The sequence below is a fragment of the Phacochoerus africanus genome, chromosome 6, assembly GCF_016906955.1.
Source record: "Phacochoerus africanus isolate WHEZ1 chromosome 6, ROS_Pafr_v1, whole genome shotgun sequence".
Lineage (NCBI taxonomy): Eukaryota > Metazoa > Chordata > Mammalia > Artiodactyla > Suidae > Phacochoerus > Phacochoerus africanus.
In genome coordinates this window covers 89,204,243-89,225,295 of record NC_062549.1, presented here as the reverse complement: position 1 = coordinate 89,225,295, position 21,053 = coordinate 89,204,243, and the positions used below count along the sequence as shown (strand labels likewise).

General features: G+C 42.1%; 2 protein-coding genes across 7 annotated transcripts in view; one reads left to right on the top strand and one right to left on the bottom strand.

The window, feature by feature from the left end:
- LOC125129413 (low affinity immunoglobulin gamma Fc region receptor II-like) overlaps window positions 1-21,053 on the top strand; it is an 82,458-nt gene that overhangs the window by 9,665 nt on the left and 51,740 nt on the right. The gene's annotated exons all lie outside the window — the stretch shown is intronic.
- On the bottom strand, window positions 175-8,279 carry FCGR3A (Fc gamma receptor IIIa). 2 transcript variants are annotated; one of them, XM_047784075.1, is made up of 5 exons: window positions 8,125-8,279; window positions 7,413-7,433; window positions 6,817-7,071; window positions 2,722-2,976; window positions 175-448 (listed from the first exon to the last, which is right to left on the bottom strand). In XM_047784075.1, exons 1-5 carry the CDS (start codon window positions 8,171-8,173, stop codon window positions 258-260), a joined length of 771 nt encoding a protein of 256 aa, XP_047640031.1. In that variant the 5' UTR covers window positions 8,174-8,279; the 3' UTR covers window positions 175-257. The 2 variants fall into 2 exon arrangements, with proteins under 2 accessions (XP_047640031.1, XP_047640030.1); XM_047784074.1 differs by having other exon boundaries at window positions 6,817-7,074; window positions 8,125-8,278.

Genomic DNA, 21,053 nt, shown 5'->3' with positions numbered 1-21,053 from the left:
TCCGAAGATGTGACTAAGATCCCGTATGGCTGTGGCTGTGGCTGTGGCTGTGACTGTGGCTGTGGCGTGGGCCAGCAACTGTAGCTCTGATTCGACCCCTTGCCAGGAAACCTCCATATGCCCCAGGTGTGGCCCTAAAAAAACAAAACCAACAAACAAAAAACAACAAACAGGTTCAGAGATGCTGCTTTTATTACCTCATGGGATAATAAAAGCAGAAAGCAGTGGTGGTGGTGATGCTGCTGCTTTTGTTATCCTTATTTGTCCTGCGGGTCCTGGCTCCATGTGACTTTGCCATTCCTCCAGTCCTCCTTTGAGCTTCGAAGTACTTTCCGCACAGAAAAATACAGCCCCGTGTCCACTGCAAACAGGAATCCCATCACCAGGCAGAAAATGATTTGGTGCCAAGGTAGAAAGAATGATGGGATAGGTAATGGACTTTTTGGACCTAATAGGAGAAGCAGAGAGATGAGAATAAAATGACATCTGTTAAGGCAGAAATTTGCAATAAACAGTGAGGTCATCAGTGGAAAGTCTTTTCGACACCTGCTAAGAGACAGGGTCTAAGGAACGGTTGGGAAGTCTGATGGAAAGCCATTGTTTCCTCCACTGAGTCTGGATCTCAGTGCTACCTGAGCAAAAGTGTTTTCATGTTTGATTGAGGTATGTGACTGAGAGTGCTGAACAAGTTAAGTTGTAGCTGGGTTTTGTGTGAAATCATGAAAGTTGTCGAAGTTTAAGTTGGTGTGAAAACACTTTCTTAATTCAGTAACTGTCCCTTGTGTTTCGAAGTTATACTCATTGTTTCCATCCCATTAAAGGAAATCTAAAAAAAAGTGAACCATTGAAACTTGCTACTTATTGGCAGAAAATTGATAATATTTCTTTATCGAGGCTCAATAACTAACAACCCCAAATGGAAAGAGGTAGAATTTGTTTGTTCTCAACCTCTTAGCCCTTAATATTGTTATTTTAAAATCATTCCATGTTGCTGACTATAAACTGGTAACATTAGAATGGATTTTTTTTTTTTTTTTTTGCTGAGCCCACAGCATGTGGAAATTCCCTTGCCAGAGATCAAACAGTCACCACAGCATCAACCCAAGCCACTGCAATGACAATGCTGGATTCTGAATCCACTATGCCACAAAAAGAACTCCTAGAGTGGATTTTTAGTCTCAGTTTTTTTTTTTTTTTTTTTGTCTTTTTTGCCATTTCTTGGGCCGCTCCTGTGGCATATGGAGGTTCCCAGGTCGAATCAGAGCCGTAACCACAACGTGGGATCCAAGCCGCATCTGCAACCTACACCACAGCTCGAGGCAACGCCGGATCCTTAACCGACTGAGCAAGGCCAGGGATGGAACCCGCAACCTCATGGTTCCTAGTCGGATTTGTTAACCACTAAGCCACGATGGGAACTCATAGTCTCAGTTTTTTAATTTTTTTTTTTTTGGTCTTTTTGCTTTTTAGGGCTTCATCCGTGGCATATGGAGGTTCCCAAGCTAGGGGTCAAATCGGAGCTGTAGTTGCCAGCCTACACCACAGTCACAGCAACGCGGGATCTGAGCCATGTCTGCAACCTACACCACAGCTCATGGCAACGCCAGATCCTTAACCCACTGAGCAAGCCCAGGGATCGAACCCGCAACCTCATGGTTCCTAGTTGGATTCGTTAACCACTGAGCCACGATGGGAACCCCATTACCTAGATTATCTAACTGTTGGCATTGTATCCCCCTTTGCTTTATTATTTGCTCTCTCTTTCCCTATTTGAGAGTATTTACTTTCAATTTAAATTGTCATGAAGTTATTTTTTATACAAATTATGGCATTATTTTGTTAAAGTCTCAAAAGATGTGTGTCTATCTTGCTGTCTTACTACATGTAAATTGCTTACAATGTACATCTTAGTCTGATTGCAGGTGGAGGTTTTATGAAATTGGGAAGTCCAGGAGCACTGTAGTAGGGGATCTCTGACCCTGAAAGATGGCACTACAGAAACTGGTGATGTTTTTAAAGTGACTTAGTGGGATTCATTTCTGTTGCAGGACATTGGTGCCTGCCCAAGCCTTTCATTTTATCTATTGATTAAATATACAGGCTTTGAACTTGGGTATGACCTTGGTGACAAATTAATTATCCCCCTTTTTTCCACCTCAGTTAACTCATCAGTAGAATCAATATTACCTATCTCTTAATGTTGTTGTGAGGGGTTACTATGATCATCAAACGAGTTACATGTAAAGAAGCACCTAGCAGTGTCCAGAATCCTGAAAGCTACCCAATAAATGTCTGCTTGTCTTCGTTACAGAAGTGGAAATTGAGGTTCAGAGACACTAAGTGGCCACGGTCATGCAGGTAATTAAGAGCAGAGCCAGAATTCAGGTTCCAGGCTCTTTTTGTGAGAAAGTGAAGGGCTACTGTGAGCCTGGTTCTTGGCTAAGACTTGAGGCTTGGAGGGGAAAAGAGGGCAGGTAAAGATGAGCCAGTATAATAGAGACACATAACATGGTGGATATAGGTTTGAATGAGGTAAGGACAAACATATTTTTGGGGGAGGAATGTGGCTTCTGCACCTGCTATCACACTGCAGAGTGAATGACCCATGTAAAGAAGTCTGTGGAAATGGTCAACAATGTCCTCCCAACTCATCTTCCCAGTGTGGATAAAGCTTCCCCCTCCTGCCACAGGCCTCTGAGGACTCTAGGTGCACCCTCTTACCTTGAACAGTGACTTTCACAGCCTCCGAAGACAAATTGTAATTCTTGATAATTCCTCTGCAGAAGTAGGAGCCACCATCTTTGAGTGTTGCATTTGGAATGTGGTATTCAAAATTCTGATGAGAAAACTTCTTCCCCACGCCATTCTGGAAATATTGGACCTTTTGTATATGAGTGTTCTTCCAGGTGTGGCACCTCAGCGTAATGGACTCCCCCTCCTGGACCACCCACCGAGGAGCCTGGAGCAACAGCCAGCCTGAAAGACACAATGAGACCACAGGTCCAGGAGGCCTCAACATTCAGTGTGAAGCTCTTGTAAAGGGGACGATTATTACCTAGATCCTGGGGCGTAATGAAAAGCCAGACTGGGACTTATCCTTACATAGTTTTCTTTGGGAAAAAGGCAACTGGGCCCTGAAAGAAAATGCAAGTCACATCAAGAACTTTTGTTGAGTGAGAGGGACTGACGAACACATGAACAAAAGAAGGTTAGAGCAGAGGGATTAAGTGATGAGGCAGTTGAGAAGCAATCTACAGGATCCCTAAGTGCTACACTTGGATTTGCTATGGCAGGTAATAAGGAGTCACTATAAGTTCTAGATCAAAGAGTGAAAGTTATATTAGAAAAATGATAATTTGCTCAAAAAGATACGTACACCCCTATGTTCATGGCAGCACTAGTCACAATAGCCAAGACATAGACAACTTGAAGGTCCATCAACAGTTGAATGGATAAAGAAGATGTGGTACATTTATACAATGGAATATTATTCAGCCATAAAAACAATGAATGTTTGCAGCAACATGGATGCAATTAGAGATTATCATGCTAAATGAAGTAAGGAAGAAAAAGACAAATACCATATGATATCACTTATATGTGAAACCTAAAATATGACACAGGAGTTCCCTTGTGGAGCATCAGGTTAAGGATCCAGCCTTGTCACTGTGGTGGCTGGGGTTGCTACTGCGGCATGGGTTTGATCCCTGGCCCGTGAACTCCCACTTGTCCACAGGTGCAGCCATAAATAAAAAATAAAATATGACAAAAATGATCCTATCTATGAGACACCAAACAGACTCAAGGACAAGGAGAATAGACTTTGTTGTTGCTAAGGGTGAGGGGTTGGGGGAGGGATGGAATGAAAAGTTGGGGTTAGCAGATATAAGCTATTATATATTAAATAGATGAACAAGGTCCTACTGTACAGCACAGGGAACTGTATCCAATATCCTATGATAAACCATAATGGAAAAGAATATTAAAAAATATATGTATATATGCATACATATATATATATATACATATATATTCAATTATATATATACAACTGAATCACTTTGCTTTACAGTAGAAATTAATACAACATTGTAAATCAACTATACTTCAATTAAAAAAAATGATGATTTTCCCAATTAAAGGAGAGGCAGACTTCAGAAGAGACACTTGTAGGAATGTTGGAATGCTGTCATAGCCACGTCAGGAAGAAGGTCACTGAGTGGCCACAGGAGTGGTGGCAGAAATCCTGAAGGAGAACATATAAAAGTCAGGGAGGGGAGTTCCCGTCGTGGCTCAGTGGTTAACGAATCTGACTTGGAACCATGAGGTTGCAGGTTCGATCCCTGGCCTTGCTCAATGGGTTAAGGATCTCGCATTGCCATGAGCTGTGGTGTAGGTCGCCAACGAGGCTCGGATCCCACTGTGGCTGTGGCATAGGCCAAAGGCTCTAGCTCCGACTCGACTCCTAGCCTGGGAACCTCCATATGCCGCGGGAGCGGCCCCAGAAAATGGTAAAAAGGACCAAAAAAAAAAAAAAAAGGAGGGGAAAGAAAAGCAGGTCGTAATTGGTGGTTTCTGAGGGGCCACAGCATCTCCACAAGGCCATCTTCATTACTGAGCATAGCCTTTAACAGAAAAAATTTTATATCACCAAGATACTTGTTTTCACTATTCCCTTGCAAAAGTTACCAGACTCCAGACACAGAGAAATTTTAAAATGACACAAGAAAACATTCATGGGACAATGTGAAATTAAAAAGACAGAATACAGGAGTTTCTGCTATGGCGCAACGGGATTGGCAACAGCTCTGGAGCCCTGGGACTTGATCCCCAGCCTGGCTGGCCCTGCCCAGTGGATTAAGGATTCTAAGTTGCAGCAGCTGTAGCATAGGCTGCAACGGTGGCTCAGATCTTTGGCCTGGGAACTCTATAGTTGCAGGTTGCCAAAAAAACCCAGACAGAATTCAAAAAGTATATATGCTCAAAAAAAAAAAACCCAAAAAACCCAAAAGAAAAAAAAACTAAACATGGAACATGTATTTAAATATTAACAGGAGTTAACATGTATATATTATATGTAATTACATATTATATAATATAATATGTACAATTTTCTGGTGGCTTTGGGGGTAACAGTCTTACTCCATTCTGGCTGTCATGAACTCAATGAATATCTATATGTACATTCATTCAACAAATATTTTATTGAGCCATCACTGTGTTGTGCAGACTGGGGATACCCAGATGACTAAGACACATGATCCATAACATCAAAGAATCTGTGGCCTAGACATAGAAACACACATACTTAGAAATAATTACAATACAATGTAGTATGTGCTACAACAGGGAAAGAACAAAAGTGTGCAGGACCAAAGAGAATACAGCAAAGAAATTCTGCCCAAAAAAAGGAAGGATGGCTTCTCAGAAAAGGAAACAAGTGCAATGGGTCCCACAGGATGATCAGGAGTTTGCCTGGTGAAAGTAATGGCCTTGGTCACAGTTTAGTACAGTTTTCACCGGTTAGACTTCTAAAGTCAGTTTCTGGAGCCAAGTTTAAGAAAAATTAATAACTTCTAGACTCGATTTTTCTATTGCTTCCTATTGATGATTCCTGATTTTATTTGGTCAGAGGTGACTATCTCTCACCTAGTTAAATGATAGACATTCCACTTTGTAGCTCTGTAGAGTGAGAACCATGGCTAAGTGACACAGTCAGGCAAAGGAGGCCAAGAAAACCAGTTTCAGAGGCCCAATTCCATGGAGTTGTGTTGTAGGTCAACCCTCATTAGGCTTTCCTTCCCCTCCAGGCTTGTTCCACCCACATACACTGTACAGATAGAGCAGCCATGGAAGTAGAACCAGGCTTTCAAGATGGCACTGCATATACCAGGCTATGTGGTGTGATTACAGGGACTCCTGGAGAGTGTCTGTCTCTAATATACTTTCTGTACTTGCATCTAATACCTGGATTCTATTAATACACAAAGATTTTCATTTTACAATGAATGTGCAGGCTGAACATGTATATATCTCTATTAGGAGAGATATCATATTGCCAAATTTATGCTGAAGTGTACCTGTGAATATGGCATTGATGGAAAGAGATAGATATGATGCTAGATTAAGAGTGACTTGGGGGATGGGGGTGAGGGGGAGTTCCCTTTGTGGCTCAGTGGTTAACAAATCTGACTAGCATCCATGAGGATGCAGGTTCAATCCCTGGCCTTATTCAGTGGGTTAAGGATCCGTTGTTGTTGTGAGCTGTGGTGTAGGTCTCAGATGCCGCTTGGATCCTGCATTGCTGTGGCTCTGGCATAGGCTGGCAGCTACAGCTCTGATTTGACCCGTAGCCTGGGAACCTCCATATGTGGCCGAAAGAAACAAAACAAAACAAAACAAACAAAACAAAACGCAAGAATGGCTTGGGGGGTTGCTTAGGGCATTGAGTGTATGAGAGTGAGGAGACAGGTCCTCAAAGTGGATTCATTAATTTATTCAATAACTATTATCAAGCATCTATGTCATGCCTTAACCTTCAGATGACACCATTCATGCCATATGCATTCTCTGTGAATGTTGCTTCCTGGAATTGTACGGTGCAACAGCCTTATATCTAGTATGTACCCTGTTTTGACATTTTACCTCAGGCCTACTTGTAGCTAGGACTGCAATTCTGATATCATTCATTGGAGCTACAGATCATCTCATCTTAATTTTTACCCCCAAGAACATCTTCTGGCTCTTCCCAAATCTTTCAGGGCCTCTTGTTTCACCCTTTATTGGTAATTTCCCCCTTCCCCTTCACCTACTCACCCATGTAGACTTCTAGCCGCACTGGGTCACTCTGTGCAGAGAGGCCTGTCTTACACGTGTATTCTCCACTGTCCCCAACTGTAGCATCTGTGATTGAGTAGCTGGAGGCCTTGTTTGAGATGAGGGTCCCATTCTGCCTCCACTCTGTGGAAGTGTCTCCAGGAGGGTAGGCCCCCTGGCACTTCAGAGTCACAGAATCCTTCTCAAGCAACCGGTCCCATGGAGGGTCTAGGATCACCACAGACTTCGGGGGATCTTCTGAGGAGTCAAGAGAATATAGGTAAGGGCAGGGAAATGAGCAGGCCCTGCATTGGCATTCCTGGGGAGTATCAAAGCCCATTACAAATCCGGAATTGACAACTCAGCCTTAGGATGGGACTCGGTCTGAGCATCTTGGCTGGAGACACTTGGCCTCTCTTTATCTTGTGGAAAATTGGTCAGGGAAGTATAGGACCAGGCCTCACTGTTTTGGGGGAACTGCTCTTGCTAATAACTGCATCAGCAGTTTCCCGCGCAAAAAACATTTCTCAACACCCTGTTGCTATTATATATTTACATGCTCATTTGATCAATACAAGACCATGAAGCAAACTTACCAGCTCGTGTGCCAGCTGAAACTGTAAGAAAAGAAGAGTGAAACAAATATTGAGCAGCGATAGAAATTGGGGTGGCTGGAATGTATAGTGAGTTTCAACTCCTCTGCCCTCCTCTGCCCTGGAAGGCCAGTGTTCCCAAGAATCAAGATAAATATAGTGGACATCTTCCCCTTTGTCTGCCCTTTGGTCTCCGATGTCTGTGCTTACTACTCCATCCTCTGTTTTATAACCCAAACCTCTGTTTTCAACACCATTCCCTTACTCCTCAGTCCTGTTTTAAACTTCCCAATTAAGGGTACAAATCGACTATCCCTGAATCAAGCCATAGAAACAGCCTCAACCCAAGTCCCCTGGAAAGGGTAGAAATTAAAAGCCTTAGAGGGGAACACTGGAATGTGAGAATGGAAGAGACAGACCTTAGGAACCATGTAGTCCATAATCTGCAACGTACAGATAAGAAAACTGAGACCCGGAGGAGTGATGTAACAAAGACCTCATATCTCCCTTCACCTCCTGATTATGCCCATATCAGAGCCAGCATCCTCTGCATCTCTAACCCTCAAAGCTTTGTCCTAGGAGCTAAATTTAGGTCTATAGACATGGTCAGGGCTTCTATTCCTTGGTAGGGGTCTCATCCCTGGCCTGAAAAGGGATCTTTGCTGAACCCAGGGCATCTTGAGCTCCTCTCCCAGCCAGGGTAATTCTGACTTACCCAGAAGCAGCAGAGCCGTTGGTGACAGCAGCTGCCACATGCTGTGCATTAGCGTGAACCCGTCACCACAGCTATCCAGAGCTCTAAAGGGACCTCACTGACTTGAACAGAGGAAGTAAACAGCCTTTCCCCCAACCCCCAGCCTATTACTCACCAGTTTCCTTCTCGGGAAACATCATCTGATTCCTGAATCTGAACTCTGACAAATGAGCCCCCACCTCTTGGGTTTGGATCCACCCAGTGCCAATGTGACCCTGGGAATGAGACTCAAGCGGGATAACCTTCCTCAAGGAATCTCTTGTTCTGCTTCAGAACTGCTCACTCTCCTGCTTGGCCCAGATCCTTCTCCATCCAGCCAGGTCTGCCTACAGAAAGTAGTCATTTCAATCTTCCGATCATTAGAGGTGTCCCTCATCCCAAAATTATCTCCATCTATGTTTCTTTTCAAAATTCAAAATGCATATGCCCCTGGGATCTGTAATCCGCAGGAGCTACTAACTTCTTAGTATGAATTCAATCATGTGATTTGCATCGTCTGTTAAAGAAACACCGGCAGTGGGAGAGAAGCGGGCTCTGGGAGGAGGAGATACCACTGAAAGGTGGGAAGGAATGCAGAAAAGTTGGAGAGGCAGGAAAGGGGCAGGGTAAGTTGAGCACCAACACTTTACCTTCACCCCAGTGTTATGGGAGCTATGCTGGGCTGCAGTAGCTCATGTTAGCTTGGGCCCCTCAGGGACCCACTGGACCTGGGTTGGTCTGTGAGCCTAGCAGCCCAGGGTCCAGGGCTCCTTTCCAGAAAAGTTGGAGGTGCAATGGTTAGGAAGTGGTGACACTGCTAATTTCCTTCCTCTACATCCCCCCTGCTGAAACATACATACCCATATCCTCCCCACCCCAACCCCCACCCCCGCTTTGTTTATTCTCACATTAGTCTAGGTCTCAGACAGAAAGTCAAATGGCTCAGCTTGGCCATATCCCGCCCTCAGCAGGTTGCTGGACATCAGGGACAGGTCTCATTTGGAAAAGCCTTGAAAAAGCCCAGGAAGTGAGCAGCAGACAGAAGTGGGCAGGTAGAGTGGAGGCAGGGGCTGGCACAAGTGGACCCACGCCCCTTTCCACTCCAGAGTCATATAAAAACCACTTCACAGTTTTAATTTCTGTTTTATTTTGCTCCTGAGTAGAGTTAATTGCTCCTCTCCCATTCCCATCCTCCCCTGCCCCATATGTTCCTGCAGCAGCCCCTCCTCCACAGGTTCCTGGATGAGATGTCTGGTTAGGATGGACAATAGAAACCAACAAAGCAGCCATTCTAGTGCTACTTCGCAAGTGATTTATTTTCATCTTGCAAAATCCAGCATAGCATCTGAAAACTTCAGGCTCCCTGCTACAGCCCTACAGGTGCTTGTCTGGGACACCTAAAGCAGAAAGCGTGCCTTCCGGGCTTTCTGTGGTTTCTGAGGTAAAAGGTGGCTATCACTCAGCATGTTCTGTTGTTCATTTTTACCAAAGTTTCTTTCTCCCACCCGATATGGTACAAGGCGTTCACTTTATTTTTCCTTCTTCAAGGTTGTATTTTCTTCTTGACCCATTTTCTGTCAGTGGCCTTCACATGGAGGAAGGAACTGTCAGCTGCAGGGTGGATGGGATAGACAGGAAAGAGGAGGGAGAGCGCAGGAGGACTGCAAAAGAGTGGGAAACATTCTGCTGGGTTTCATGAAACACTTATCGAACAATCCTCAAATTGAACGTTGTGGAGGTGGTATGGGTTAATTGTACTGTGAGAGGTAAAATGCACCTTTTTAAAAGAAGGACAGATGGTCTTGGCATATCTTATATTGGAGTATTTGTCTTCATGCTTGCTTATTCTTTTCTGCCGTATCCTTTTCTTTGCTCCCTCCCTTCTTCTCTTCCCTAACTTTGCAATGACAGCTACAGCACAGATTCTGAGATTACAGAGGTTGATCAGTTATCATCCCTGGGGATTTATAGTTTCTCAGAGGGAGACTACAAGAGAAGTATCTGAAGTGCTATAGGGACTCTACAGGTGTTTGTGAAGCTCTGTGTATGCACAAAGAAGGCAGTAGTGGCTAGTTCTTCCCCGGAGGAAGAGTCCATGTGGAAGAGAGAACACTTTAATTGGATCACAGAAGATAACTGCATGATCAGCAGGAAGGTTTTTGAGGGAAATTGGCATTTCAGGCAAAAAGAGCGGCATGAATAAAGACTTGGAGTGAAGTCGGCTGGCATGTCTACAGAGATTGGTATAGCTCCACAGGATTCCTGAGTATAAGGAGAAGCACAAGCTCCTAAAGGGTTAAGGGGACTGGGTTTCAGATGAGCCTGGGATGGAGTTCCAAGTCCACCAGTTACTTAACCCGTCTAGGACCTCAGTTTCCATATCTATAAAATAGGGATAAGAAGAATGGCACTAACCCAAAAGTTGTTGGTTGTGTATCTGGAACCATATCTGTTGATGACTGTTAGAAGTGCAATGCAGGAGTTCCTGCTGTGGGCAGTTGATTAAGAATCTGACTTGTGGAGTTCCCGTCATGGCACAGCAGAAACGAATCCGACTAGGAACAATAAGGTTGCTGGTTGGATCCCCAGCCTCGCTCAGTGGGTTTAGGATCCTGCGTTGCTGTGAGCTGTGGTGTAGGTCACAGACATGGCTTGGATCTGGTGTTGCTGTGGCTGTGGTGTAGGCTGGCAGCTACAGCTCTGATTCGACCCCTAGCCAGGGAACTTCCATACACGGTGGGTGCAGCCCTACAAGGACAAAAAAGACCAAAAAAAAAAAAAAAAAAGAATCTGACTTCATTGGCTCTGGTTGCTGTGGAGGCATGGGTTTTATCCCTGGCCTGTGAACTTCCACATGCTGTGGGTGTGGCCATTAAAAAAAAAAGAAGTGCAACACGGGAAGTTGAGGTCTACCATTGTTTTCAGACTTATGTTATGACACTCCCATCCTCTTACTCCTTTAGGCACTCGTTTTTCTCCTTTGCAGTACTCATCACATTTGTGGACTGTAAATCTTAGAGGCAGGAAATCTGTTCCTCTTGTTCATCATTGTATCTCCAGTATATTTCACAGTGCCTGGAATACACCCTCAATTAAAATTTTTTGGGTGATCATAAAGGACTTTGTATGTCATGGTGAAGAGTTTGTGTTTTCTTGAACTACTATCAGAATAATTTTTACAGGAGTTCCCATCATGGCTCAGTGGTTAATGAATCTGACTAGGAACCATGAGGTTGCGAGTTGGATCCCTGGCCTTGCTCAGTGGGTTAAGGATCTGGCATTGCCCATGAGCTGTGGTGTAGGTCGCAGATGTGGCTTAGATCCTGCGTTGCTGTGGCTGTGGTGTAGGCTGGCAGCTACAGCTCCGATTCGACCCCTAGCCTGGGACCCTCCATATGCTGCGGGAGCAGCCCTAGAAAAGATTTAAAAAAAAAAAAAAAAAAGAATAATTTTTACAAAATGTTAAACTGATCATTAAAGTTTTAAGCTAGGGAATGACATAATCCAAGAAATAGATTGGAGAAGAGAGAGATGCTGAATGTAGAGGGAAATTTTTGGAAGTTATTTTAACAGTTTAGCTGAGAGTTAGGAGATCTCAGTTAAAGAAGTGAAAATTCAATGGAGGCATCTGGGAGAGATGTTAAAAAGGTAGAATGGATAGGATTTGGATGAGTGATTGGCTATGAGGAGTGATGGAGGAGAAGGGTCAAGGTGAAAATGGACTTTCTGATTTGGGTAATGAGGAGGATGGTGACACATTTCATGGACATAAGATATAAAGGAAGAGGAACAGTTTCTGGGAGGGGGAAATAATGATTTCAGCTTTTGCCATTATTGAGTTGGAGATTGGTGGTGATTTTTGGTGAAGATGTCAACTGGACAGTTGGACGTATGGCTTTGAAACTGAGAAGGATCTGGAGTTCCCGATGTGGCTCAGCGGAAACGAATCCCACTAGGAACCATGAGATTTCGGGTTCTATCCCTAGCCTGGCTCAGCAGGTCAAGGATCCCGTGTTGCGGTGAGATGTGGTGTAGGTTGCAGACACGGCTTGGATTTCTCCTTGCTGTGGCTCTGACATAGGCTGGTGGCTATAGCTCTGACCCCTAGCCTGGGAACCTCCATATGCCATGAATATGGTCCTAAAAAGCAAAGAAAAAAAAAAAAGAAAGAAAGAAACTCAGAAGGATCTAAACTAAATAGGGGACACCAACATGACTGATGTTTTAACCTTCTGATAAAAGCTTTAAATGCTATCCCGGGGGTGGGTGGGGGGGAATGCATGTATACACATCATTTTTCTTATAATTTAAGAAGCTCCATGTGAAGCCCATTCAGAGATCCTATATTAAGATGAAGTACAAATACAGTCTTTCTGATATAAGAGTATTGAGTAAGAAAAAAGGGGAACAGTGAGGGAAAGGAAGGGGAGGGGGAGGAAGGAGGGGAAGACTAATGACAAAACTTAGCATTCAGCAATTTTGACAGAGTATGTGAAGGAAAAATAGCTGACAAAGGAGATTGGGTAGGAGGGGCTTAAGGAGAGAGCACAGGAGAACCCAGGGAGGAAGGATCTTCAAGAAGCAAGAAGCCAGCAGTATACAATGCTACAGAGGAGTTCCCGCTGTTGCACAGCAGAAATGAATCTGACCAGTATCCATGAGAAGGATGCATGTTTGATGCCTGGCCATTGGTGTGAACTGTGGGTGCCATGGGTGTGGCCCTAAAAAGCAAAAAAAAAAAAAAAGCTGTAGAACATTTCGAGAAAGTTATTCCAATGTGGCAGTCTGGGAGCTGTTCATGACCTTTGCCTGAACGATTCCAGGGGCGGAAGTTGGGGAACAGAATGTTGATAATTTTGGTTGAAGATTGAGTAGAAATTAAAAGTGTTTTAGTAAGTTAATACTCCTTTTAAGAATTTCTGTTGTGAAAGCATTACTCTGTCTTGGCTATTCAGGATCCACTCCCTCCCTCTGCTTTTTTTTTTTTTTTTTTTAATGATTTTTATATTTTCCATTATAGCTTGTTTACAGTGTTCTGTCAATTTTCTACTATACAGCAAAGTGACCCAGTCACACCTACATATATACATTCTTTTTCTAACACTATCCTCCATCATAAGTGACTAGATATAGTTTCCAGTGCTATACAGCAGGATCTCATTGCTTATCCATTCCAAAGGCAATAGTTTGCATCTATTAACTCCAGATTCCCAGTCCATCCTACTCCCTCCCCCTCCCCATTGGCAACCACAAGTCTCCTCTCCAAGTCCATGAGTTTCTTTTCTGTGGAAATGTTCATTTGTGCCATACATTAGATTCCAGATATAAGTGATATCATATGATATTTGTCTTTCTCTTTCTGACTTCACTTAGTATGAGAATCTCTAGTTCCATCCATGTTGCTGCAAATGGCATTATTTTGTTCTTTTTTATGGCTGAGTAATACCCCTGCTTTTCCATTGTTTGCTTTGTTCTTTTTTTTTTTTTTCTTTTTTTGGTCTCACTCACAGCATATGAAAGTTCCCCACAGCAGTGACAACACTTGTTCCTTAATGACCCATGGCATATGGAGGTGCCAGGGGTTGATTCCTGAAGCTGCAGGCCCATGCCACAGGCACAGCCATGCCAGAAATGAGCCTCGTCTGTGACCTACACTACAGTTCACGGCAACACTGGATCCTTAACCCACTGAGCAAGGCCAGAGATGTAACCCGCATCCTCGAGGATACTAGTCAGTTTCATTAACCACTGAGTCACGACAGGAACTTAACTGTGAGTAGTCTGAGTAGAAAGTGGTGATAGCTTTCTACTACAGAAACCAAAGGAGTCAGATCCCCCTTTTCCCCACCTTGGGCTAGTGTTATGGGTTAAATTATATCTCCTCTAAAATTATATGTTGATGTTCTAACCCCCTAGTACTTCAGAGTGTAACCATATTTGAAACAGGGCCTTTAAGGGGGTCATTAACTTGTGGCCATTAAGGTGGACCCTAATCCCAGAGGAGTGGATCAAGAAGATGTGGTACATATACACAATGGAATATTACTCAGCCATCAAAAGGAATGAAATAACAGCATTTTTAGCAACATGGATGGACCTAGAAATTATCATGCTAAGTGAAATCAGTCAGAGAGTGAGACAGCAACATCAAATGCTATCACTGACATGTGGAGTCTGAAAAAAGGACCCAATGAAACTTCTTTGCAGAACAGATACTGACTCACAGACTTTGAAAAACTTATGGTTTCCAAAGGAGACAGGTTGGGGGGTGGGGAGGATATGCTGGGGGTTTGGGATGGAAATGCTATGATGATCATTGTACAACTGTAAGTGTAATAAATTTACTGAGTAATGAAAAAAAATTTTTAAAAAGGTGGACCCTAATCCAACATTACTGATATACCTATAAGAAAGGGGCATTAAGACAAAGACATGCCCAGAGGGAAGACCATATGAAGATACAAGGAGAAGATATCCATCTACAAGCCAAAGAGAGAGGCCGTGGGAAAACAAAACAAAACAAAACAAACTGTTAACATTTTGATCTCTGACTTCTAGCCCCTAGAAAAGTGAGAAAATAAATTTCTGTGGTTTAAACTTCCCCAGTCTGTGGTACTTTGTTATGGCAACCTGAACTGACAAATATAGAAAGCCAAAGAGCAGGCATATGGTCTAGCCTTGGCCTTTGTCTTTTCTGGGATATTGAATCCTAAATAAGTAACACTTAATCACTTATAAGGGAGGAAGGTGGTTGGTTGGGTTCCAGTCACCACAACAGTGGGATAAGCTGACCCACCTCCAGTTTCTTTCCAATAATTCCTTTAAAAAAAACCTAAATATATCCAGATTCTGATACAGTTGCTTAAAGTCAAGGGCCTTCAGTGATACAGAAAGAAAAGAGAATCAGAAGACAATTAACTCTAGGGGATCAAGGGAAGAAAGGGAGATTTGGTTTTAAGTGAAAGACTCATACTTGTTTACAGGTTTTGGGAAGAAGTCAGTAGAGTGGGAGAAGGTGGATGCATGACAAGGAGGGGATAACTGAGGAAGAAAGTGTGGATCCTGAAGACAAAAGAGTAGATACAGGTGGAGCCCTGGTTCTGAACTGGATATGGAACACTGCTCCCTCTGAGCTAAAATTAGGGGGGTGATAAATTTGCATATGCAAATATATTTTCAGATATTGAGTTAGAAAGCTGAAGTAGTTTGTATCTGATAGCCGTGATTTTCTTGGAGAAGGAGTCAGTCATCTGTTGAAAGAGGGGGTAAAGGTGATAGTAGGGGCTTAAGGATACTAGAGAAGGTTTAGAATGGCTATTATGGTGGATAGGAGAAGGAGCTGACAGTTTGCATGTAAATCAATTGCTAAAACATGCCAAGGGCCCAGCGGAGGTTGAAGATTATAGACTTGTAGCCAGGCCAATTCTCAGTGTTGGTATATTTTCTCTAGTAGTAGTCAGGTCAACTGCTCTCTGACTAGCTTGCTGAGAGGAGTTCTGAGCAGGAGTGCAGGTAGGTTATGCCACCTGCAGCACCTCCAAAGCAGCCCAGTCAGATTGAGGAAATACTAGAATGAAGGTAGGTATAAGTTCAGTGAGGTCATCCAAGACACAGTCAGGAGAGGGACTGTGAGAGGCAGGCTGGCCTGGTTGTCTTCGGTACAGCCCAGGACTAGAATTCCAGCTATTTGACTGCTGTGTAACAAACCATCCCAGGACTTAGGATGTAATACAACCACCATTTTATTATTCTCGTGGATTCTATGGGTCAGGAATTCAGGGCATGGTAGGAATGACTTCTATTTGCTCCACAATGTCTGAAGCTTCCTTTGGGAAAAATCAAATAGCTGGGGGCTGGAATCATCTGGAGGATTTTTCATTAAAAAATGAGGGAAAACTGAAGTTCCTATTGAGGCTCAGTAGGTTAAGAACCTGACATAGTGTACATAGAAATGTGGGTTCGATCCCTGGCCTTGCTCAGTGGGTAAAGGATCTGGCATTGCCACAGCTTGCGGCATAGGTCACAGATACTACACGTGCCATAAAAAGAAAAAAGAGAGAGAGAAAACTAACAAAGACAAAGGTGCTTGTCGAAAGTAACACTGAGTCTCAAACATAGATTGAAAATGCACACAGAACAAGATGCACACAACTGAATTCTGGAAACAGACATGTAACACATAGAAAGACAGTGAAGATGATAGAACAACTCCAAAAATATGAAGAGATGGATAGACTCAAAGGAAGAAAACTATAAGGAATTAAAATACATTTTGTGGTGTAACCATAAACCACCGCTGTACTTTAGCTGTGATCATTAAACTAATATAGTCCATTAACATGTAAGAGCTATCCAGAAATTTGATGCTATCTACTAGATTAACATATAAATACCCTACCTTGTTATTTCACATCAGTATGGATTTAGACTCCCCCCAAACCTGCAAAATTTTAAGTTGGTGATGTGTTATGGGAAAGATACTAGTCAAGGAGGAAGGAAATCTAACTTTTGGTTTCATTCTGATAGAGATCAGTGTTTGAAGCACTTCTCTTTCCTAAACCTCTGTTGCCTCATCTATAAGTGAGGTAATTGAGCTAGATTATGTCTATTTCTTTCAGTCTTAACTATTCTATGTTTTGAATGCTGACTTCCAATTATAAATTCTAGACATTGTAAAAACTAGTAAATTTTCCCTTTTAAAATTAGCAAAAATTTTAAAAGGCAAAATCCTATTGAAGGCTATTGGGCTATTTCGGGGAGTCCAAGGAATTGTCTAGCAGAACTAGAAAATTAATAGCTCTAAGAATTGGAAGTTAATTATAAAAATTGAGGGAGAGGTTTCTCAGGGCTACCTGAGATGCTGTCTCCCCAGCCTAAGTCCTAATTTTGCCCCAATAAAACTTTAACTTTCAAAACAAAAACCAAAAACAGCCCCTTCCCCCAAAACCCAACTTATGCTTTCTCTTCCATGCAAACCAATGAGAACCTACTAGAAAAATAATGGTGACACCAAAAGAAAACTTAGTTTTGAAAAGGAAATGGAAAATAATGTTCTGTTTTATTTCGTTGATTAGTCCTATCCTTTCATCAGTGGGAATATAAGCAGAGCTCAGAACCATTCCTAGAGATTCAGTCCTTGTTCCTCTCACCTGTATTTTGTGTTGGTGCTTTAAACAATTTTTTGTTGGAAGATACACACATGTTCTATAATATATTCTTTCTCTAAGTAAGTGAAATAATTCAGAAGAAATAAAGTAAAAATGAAAATGATACCTCCCTCCCCAAATTTTATTTCCCTCCTCAAGGATAACCACTGAAAAGTTTGTCGTTCTTCCAGAACTTTCCCTATACAAATAAGCACACACCTACTTTTACATATTTATATTCCATATAAGCACACACCTACTTTACATATTTATATTTTATTCACTTTTGTTGTTATTATTTACATATTACATTACATGATTATTCTGCAACTTGCTTTTTTTATAATTACTTCACATACACAAAGGAAGTGCATTTTTGCACACACCACTCAATATTTTCCTTTTTTTTTTTTTTTTTTTGCTGCACCCGAGGCATATGGAAGTTCCCAGGCCAGGGACAGAATCTGAGTCACAGCTGCAACCTATGCCACAGCTGAAGCAATGTCAGATCTTTAGCCCACAGCATCAGGCTGGGGCTTGAACACATGAAAATTTTTTAATTGAAAAAAAAAATATTTTTGAGAAATGTGTAGAAAGGAAGAGATAGTATTACTCCTTTGATGTTCTTGTATCCTTAAAAGACTCATTATCAGCACTGGAAAAGGGCTTTCTCCTATACAGAGGTTGCCTACCTCACAGCCATTTCTCCCCTTCCTCTTTGCAGACAGACCACGATTTTGTTCAGATATATGGTGGCCATGAGTATTAGAGAAGGCTAGAACTTTTCACAACCCCAGGAGGTGGCTTTTGGTTCCTCTAAGTCCGTGGTTCTCAAATTTGACTCTGACTCTCAAGTCAGAGTCAGCTGGAGGGCTTGTCAAAATACAAATCCATGGGCCTCACTCTCAGATTTTCGATTCTGTTGGGACCTCAGAAATGTATTTCTAACAGATTACGATGCTGACGCTACAGATCACACTTTGAGAACCAATTCCCTGGCCAATGATTGACTTAAGACTGAATAAGTGATACAATTCTGGTCAACGAAAACTCAGGGGCAATCTACTTTCAGGGGGTGGAGATCCTAAGGCATAAGAAGTAATGAATTCTCTGTCAGTCTTTGAACATGATGGTGTTTAAGGATGTGATGCCAGGAGCAGCTGTAGGGATTTTGCTTCCATGAGGAAAGTGGCTCACATGCAAATAATAGCAAAGCAAAGAGAGAAAAATCTGGGTGACTGGTGATATTATTGAGCTATAGATTAACCAACGCTGGAACTGCCCTATTTTCAGACAACTAAAATATGTGAGATAGCAAAATATTTCTTGTTGTTTAAGCCATCTGAGAGGAATTTTCTGGTACTAGTTGCAGAAAGTCATTTAACTGATACATATACCTCTCTCAGGGAGATTCCAGGTGATTATGTAGTTGCAGAGCAATTTACCTAAAGTCAGATTTTGGACATGGTTAGGCTGTCTCTAATTTTCATTATTTTGAATGGTGCCACAAAGAGTAATAGTGTTTTTTTAAGTATGTATTTTATCATATTTCCCAGAAGTGAAATTACAATGTAATAGGCATGCATATTTCTTAACGTTTGATAGTATTCCACTTTTCTTTCCAAAACAATTGTTTTAGTTTACATTCCATCTGTGAGAATCCCCTTAACCACATTCTTTTTCCTAGACTTATGTAATTTAATAGATGAGAAATGGGGTCTCATCATTTTAATTTGCATTTCTTTGGTTTCTAGAGTGTCTGAACATTTCCTGTGTGTTTGTTTACTAGCACATTTCCTCTTTCATATTTCTATTAGGTGGAAAGCACTTAGCACAGTGCCTGTCACACTTAGTCATTTACTGTTTGTTTAACCTAATTTTTTGGAATTTCTTTGTTGATATTCCTGCCTTTGCCTATTTACCAGGACTCAATGTTTTTCTTGTAAAATAAAAAATATCACTTTCGGTGAGCATAATTAAAAAACATTTTTTTTCCGGTTTACAATCTATTGTTTATTTTGGGTTGATTTTGAGGCAGAATATTAACTCAGGTAGTCAGTATAGGAGCATGGACTTCGATGCATCTTTGATATGGCTATTGATTAACATTTGTGTCTTAAGAGCTCTGGGGAGTGACATCCCCACAGGCCTTGTTTACTATAGGGACTACCTATGCCCAGGTGGACATTAATCCCTAATCCCCTGTGACTCAGTTTATGGGAAGAAAAGGGCAAAGAAACTATGAGACTTATGGGAAATTTCCACCCCTAAAACCCTTATTGGACAAGGACTAATATAGGTAATTGGGCAAGGCCAGTTGGAGAAAACCACATCTTTCTAGACCCCACGTTGGTACCTCCCCATATTTAAGGGATATAAACCCCTGTAAGACAATAGAGAGTGGGGGCTCTTCTCCTCCCTCCCAGCAGCCCTGGGAGCTATTTGCTTTTCTGTAATATAGACTTTGCTTGCTTGATGCCTGTGTGTTCATGGAGTTCATTCTTTGACTGCGTGAACAAGAACTCGGATTCTGGTAACATCTTTCCAGCATCAATATCTGTTTTGCATTATTCAGAACTGTAAAAGTTTTGTGAGGGTTGTTTCCTTTGTATTTTCCCCCTAAAATTAGAAATCATTATTCCTTCAGAGAATTTGATCAATATTCAGTTCTATTGAATTCTGGGTTTTCTATAGCTTGATTCTTCTAGTTCCTATAGCTATGGTCCTTCTGAAATGTATTTGTGTGTTTTTCTGAGAGGAGTTATCTGCCTAACAACTTGACTTATTAAAAGGGGCTTATTGATACCTCCAAGTTCCTGCCACTTAGCTCCCTACTTTAAAAAATTTAGTGAGTAAAACCTATTAAATTTACTAACTTAATCATTTTAAAGTGTGCAGTTCAGTAGGGTTGTCTATTCATATTGCTGTATAGCAGATCTCTAGAACTTTTTCATCCTGCAAAACTGAATGTCCATACCCATTAAACACTAATTCTTCCTCTCCCCTATTCCAAGCCTTTGGCAACCACCTTTTTTTTTTTTAAACAGCTGCACCTGTGGCACGTGCAAGTTTCTGGATTAGGGGTCAAATCAGGTCTATGCCGCAATCATGGAAACACTGGATCTGAGCCGCATCTGTGACCTATGCCACAGCTTGCAGCAACACTGGATTCTTAAGCCATTGAGCAAGGCCAGGGATTGTACCTGCATCCTTATGGACACTATGTCAGGTTCTTAACCCACTGAGCCACAATGAGAACTCCTCGGCAAACACCTTTTAATTTTCTGATTCTATGGTTTTGGCTGCTTCAGCTATATCCTATGAATGGAATCATACAATAGTTGTTCTTTTGTGACTGGCTTATTTTGCTTAGTGTAATGTCCTTGAGGTTCAACCCTCCATGGTATACCATGTGAGAAGATTCTCCTCTCCCCCCTTTTTATTTTTTTGGCTGCCCCTTGGCATATGGGAGTTCCCAGGCCAGGGATCAGAACCAACTGCAGTTGTGGCCTACACCAGATCCTTAACTCACTGTGCCAGGCCAGGGATCAAACTTGTGTCCCAGCACTCCAGAGATGCCACCCATCCCATTGTACCACAGTGGGTACTACAATTTCCCTCTTTTTAAAGGCTGCATACTATTCTATTGTGTATACATGCCATATTTTCTTTATCTATTCATCTTTTAGTGGCCATTAGCATTGTTTCCATATATTGGCTATTGTGAATAATGCTGAAATGAACATGGGAGTGCAGATATCTCTT

Excerpts from the sequence above, each read along its gene's own strand:
- FCGR3A (XM_047784074.1), bottom strand. The coding sequence starts at position 8,173 with ATGCACAGCATGTGGCAGCTGCTGTCACCAACGGCTCTGCTGCTTCTG. Across the intron at positions 2,977-6,816 it reads GCGGCTAGAAGTCTACATGG|GCTGGCTGTTGCTCCAGGCT; the intron begins GTGAGTAGGTGA and ends TGTGTCTTTCAG. Across the intron at positions 449-2,721 it reads TGTGAAAGTCACTGTTCAAG|GTCCAAAAAGTCCATTACCT; the intron begins GTAAGAGGGTGC and ends TTCTCCTATTAG.